Below are 4,647 nucleotides of genomic sequence, written 5' to 3'. Positions count from 1 at the left end.
AAATCAGCCCTCCTTACCTGGACCTGCCGCATCTCCGTTGAAAGCTGCGTCGCAAGCTCGCAGTATTTCCGGGTTTCGGGCTTCGGATTGTTGCGGAACGCGGCTTCAAGAATGGCTTTATGGGCAGCGCTATATGAGGTTCGTTTCCTGCGTTGGACAGCTTGAGCCGGGCCGGCTTCCGCCTCTCCCTCGGTTTGCAGAGCGTATCCGCCATCGCCACCAGTAACGGCAACAGTAGCAGCAGCCGCTGTCTCTAACTCATCGATCACCGCCGTGGGCATATGGAAGCTCTTGCAGATGATCCGGGCATCGTCAAAGTCCACGTAGGGCCCCGAGAGCCCCGCGACTTGTGGTCGGCGGTGCCTTTCGGTCCGTATCTCGGGATGCCGGGCAAAGCACATTTTGAGCGAATTCCGTGAGATTTTGCGTATGCCGACGAGTTGCAAAGCGTTGACTTTTCGCTCCACCGGTCTGTATACTACGGCATGCGAGCTGCCCTCGACATGGAACGCCCGGTATCCTTTAGGAAGTTGGGGCCCAGGGCTTGCTGCGGCGCCCGCACTGGGGGGTTCAGGTGGTGTGTAATCGTCGACGCCACCATCTGCCTCTTCGTGCCCTTCGGCGGTGCCCTCGTCCCAGTCATCATCCAGCAGCTGGTCGTTGTCGCCCAGCCCATATGCGGAATAGGGATGTCCGACGTAAGGAGCTGGCTCTGTGAAGTGTCCTGTTAGCCGGTCGCCGTTTTCCTCCACCTCCCCCTCAGCCAAGGAGGGGGGGAAGTGTGGATGGGCCACGACGACTGAAGAATGTGTTGCCAGCTGGAGCTCAAGGCGCTGGCTGTGGCGAGGGGACCGTAGGTACTGTGTATCAGCCGCATACAACGACAAGGGGTGGGCTGGGCTCCATGGCGGCGGAAGATCATCATCCTCCTCCACCACGGAGGCATGCGAGGGAGCAGTTCCGGCAGTCGATTCTTCTCCAGCTCCACCCCATGCGGCAACAGAAGAGCCAACGAGCAGAGGGTTGAGTGGATCTCCAGAGCTGAAAAGCCCACTAGGCTGGGAATCGACTTGGCTTGCGGGTCCGGTAGGGTCATCACCGCAGGGACGGTCGACGCCGGCGCTGTTGTTTTGTCCCCCACCACCATCTTGCCTAGGTGGCGCAAGTATGTAGTTGCCGGGGAAGTGGCTTAGTCCGTCACCCTGCGCATCTCGCTCACCGTAGCTGCTGGCAATGGTTGACGCAGCCGCCTCCCCACTAGTTCTGGCCATTGACTCGAAAGGAGTCATAATTCCATGTTGGTTTAATCTCTGAAACATTACCGCTGCATCGACTGCTTCTTGATCGGCCCCTCCGTTGCCGACCTGATGTTGGAGGAAAGTCTGCATGTGACTTTCAACCTCCTGGCCGACATGCGAGGTTGAAAGATGGTCGACTGCATGAGGCAATTCGACACGGGCATTGTCATCTTCTTCCCGGTCCCAATCGTCCTCATCTTCGTCGTTGTCCTCGAATGCAACGGGAGGCAGCGAATCCTGTGTGCGATTGTTAAGGACGCGGTCTCGCTGCTGGCGGGAGCCAGCGTCGGCCTTGCTGCTACTGCTGCCGTGCTCCCGGCGCTTCCTGTGTCTTCCGGACGATGAAGGCCTTGACACCGTTGCTCTCTTCCGGCTAGACGCTGATGCTGGAACTGAAGCCCGAGGGGTGGGTGCGCCTGATCTGTCGTACCTGCCAGCATCGGTCGACAGGGTCGAGTTCTCGGACGAGCCAGGCTGCCACATAGGTATCTCGAGGCCCTGGGCCATGTTTGGCTCTGCTTTGTAGCGAATTGTCGACCGCTCATCATCGCTGACGTACGAAACCGCCACTGCGGTCTCGGACTGGTCCATGGCTGGAACAGGTAGAAGCATTGCTCTTGCGAGGCAGTCTCCGGCCGACCACCGCTGCTCCGGCCGTAAGACCACCATTGCTTCCAGAAGAAATCTTCTCAGCTCATCAGGCCGTTCCTCGAAGTCCTTCTTGAACATCTTGATGAGCTTCTTGGCCCATGCCGTCCCCCTTGATATGTATTGGTTTTCGAACTGTGGAAGAGGGCAGAGAAATTTGTACACCATGACACCAAGGGACCAAACGTCGACGGCCTCGGTATAGCTGACTCTGCCCTTGCCACCAGCCTCGATATATTGGTGGTTCTGGTACACCTCAGGTGCAAGGTTCCCGAAGTTGCCGCAGATGGTGGACATGTTGTCATAGTCCTTCGCCAGCCCGAAATCAGCGAACTTGACGTAGATGCTGTTTGTGTCCCGGTATTGGACCAGGATGTTGTCTGCTTTGATATCCCGATGCACAATCGGCGGGTCGCTCCCGTGCAGGTACTCCAGAGCCGATAGACACTGCTGAAGAATTGATACACATTCGGCAGCTGAGATGTCGCATTGATTGGCCAAAGATCCGCGGGGAACGTATTCCAGGTATAGTCGTGGGCCCTGCGTAAAGTCGGACTTGAGAAGCTTCACGACGTGAGGCTGTAGGTGTATCTTAGGTTAGAGTAAAGAGTAGGATTTTGAGATATTGACGGGGATGGCGATGTACTAACATGCCGAATGAGGTTCATAATGTGCGCCTCATTCCTCCAAGCGTTAATACGGACTCGGCGCGCGCGAACGGCTTCTGCAGAAGGCTTCTTGAGGGCATACTCCTCTCCGGTGCTGACGTCCCAATAGTGGGCTACACTCGCGAACGACCCCTCCCCGAGCCGCTTACGGATATGGATTGGCCCTGTCTCCAATTTGGGGGCTCCTGTAGGCCGCTGAGTATCTGAGCGGTTCGCAATGTTGAGGCCACTGAGCAGATCTTCAGTGGCTGCTGCGGTGCTCTGAAGGAGCCGGTCGACTTTGTCGATGTAAGCCAGCGACGCTACGTTGTGGGGGACGACGACGATCTGCAGCCGGACTAGGGCACGGGCAAGTGCGGTGACAACGATGGGCTGCTTCTTGAAAGGAATCTTGTGCCCGCCGACGATCCATTGGAACCCGGATCGCGCCCCGTGTCCTTGACTGCCGTAGGTGACTTGGGTACCGTTGAGAGAACCCCAATCTTTCACGATGGGTCGTTTCTCACCGTCGAAAGTCAGGGTAAAGTGGTGCCGCCCGACGCCCCGGATTTGGGGCAGAACGACGTCGTTATTTTGGCCCCAGCCGAAAAGGAACCCAGAGCGAAACCGTGGAGTATCGCTGAGCCTCAGCTCGACGTATGGAAGGGTGTCGAGCACCGGACCGTTTTGGGTGTCGAGTGGCTCTGTTGACTCTCGCTCACGACGAGATGCGGACCGCCGCTCGGAAAGCTGACCCAGTGGATCAAAACAGCCCGGGCTGGTCTTGAATGCCTCCAGGGTGGCTTCCGGCACTTCTGTACGGCGCTTCTCTGCATAGGGGTACACACGAGCAATGAGATCCGTGTCTGCCATGGCCAAATTTGCGTGTTTGACGAGAAGAGCGGAAATAAGATAAGAGTCTGACGAGAAAGAACGAAAACAAGATGGCAGGTTAAACAAAAAGCACCTGGCACGGCTTGCTGCCGGACCAACCTCCACCTATAAACCGCCAGGCAACACCAATCGCGACCATCTTGCGGCGCAGTACAACGATCACAACACACTAACAACAACCACGCGCTGAAACATTGGATGTATTGGTACAGCGATGTTAGTGCGATGTGCAGCCAACCTCTCCCCTTCTTGGAGGGGCAACAGCGGCTATCCGCCCAATTTGATTGGCACGCCTCAAGGGGAAATCTGATGTTTTGGACCCACTACTGGTCACATGCTCAGGCCCGGCAGGCTCAGGCTTGCCTTTCCTCTGCCTGTAAATTGGCTTCAACTTTTTGTCTTAAGCCTGCATCAATTGTCTCCTCCCTTGCCATCGACGACATAATGGCCAACACCCCCGAGCCGGGCACGTCAAGGGTGTCTGTACACGATATCCTCTGGATGGGCGCTGCGAACCTGGCTGCGTATATCCGGAAACACCTTGGCCCCACTGGCGACTTCGACCTTCTGGACCACCGTCGACACCAGCTTCCACTGTGCGAGCGTGAACAGCTCGCAGAAAGGCTCATGTAGGCTTCCCTTTCCCCTCTGCTGTCTGCAATTGTTTTTTGTTCGCTAATGGATCTTGGGGCGGTTTCTGAAGACATGCCCTGGCCGAAAACCGGTATTCCCGACCGCTTGATCTCGACGATCTCGACGCCCGCCTCCAAAAAGCATTATCCGGCGGCCCCAACGCCCTACCACGAGCATCTCAACCACTACCATCTCGATCACGATCACCGACCCTAGGGGGAGTAGAGCTCGCAGAATGTGGTCTACAGTTGGGGAGAATGGAGGAGGCGGACGCATACGACCAACTCGTTAAGGATGGCGGCCGCCCGCTTTACCCAATCGAACTCCTCAACGACATTTCCGCGTCCTTCCCAAGGGGCCCAATCCGGGGCCCGATGGGCGACCTATACTACGTCACCGGAAACCCCGACAAGTACCAGGAGCTGTTGCGGCCCTGGCTAGACGACATTGCGACGGGCGGTTATTTTAATTGGTGGTGGGGCGGAACGAGGATACATTACCCCTGGGGGTATTCCAAAAAGCAGTGG

General features: G+C 57.1%; 2 protein-coding genes across 2 annotated transcripts in view; one reads left to right on the top strand and one right to left on the bottom strand.

The window, feature by feature from the left end:
• The window catches only part of GGTG_12157 (CAMK protein kinase), a 4,538-nt gene extending 853 nt beyond the window's left edge, over nucleotides 1–3,685 (bottom strand). Inside the window, exons 1-2 of the mRNA XM_009230050.1 lie at nucleotides 2,597–3,685; nucleotides 18–2,525 (exon numbers count right to left, since the gene is read on the bottom strand). Of these exons, the coding sequence (XP_009228314.1) occupies nucleotides 18–2,525; nucleotides 2,597–3,466 (3,378 nt within the window). The 5' untranslated portion in view covers nucleotides 3,467–3,685. The remainder of the gene's footprint in view (nucleotides 1–17; nucleotides 2,526–2,596) is intronic.
• Nucleotides 3,686–3,931: 246 nt separating this feature from the next.
• GGTG_12156 (hypothetical protein) lies at nucleotides 3,932–4,120 on the top strand (the record flags this gene model as incomplete). The annotated part of the gene is made up of 1 exon (XM_009230049.1): nucleotides 3,932–4,120. One exon carries the CDS (start codon nucleotides 3,932–3,934, stop codon nucleotides 4,118–4,120), a length of 189 nt encoding a protein of 62 aa, XP_009228313.1.
• Between the last annotated feature and the right edge of the window lie 527 nt (nucleotides 4,121–4,647).

This window comes from Gaeumannomyces tritici (assembly GCF_000145635.1).
Source record: "Gaeumannomyces tritici R3-111a-1 unplaced genomic scaffold supercont2.8, whole genome shotgun sequence".
Taxonomy (NCBI): Eukaryota; Fungi; Ascomycota; class Sordariomycetes; order Magnaporthales; family Magnaporthaceae; genus Gaeumannomyces; species Gaeumannomyces tritici.
Note: the sequence above shows the minus strand (reverse complement) of the source record. Positions and strands in the feature narration are given on the sequence as shown.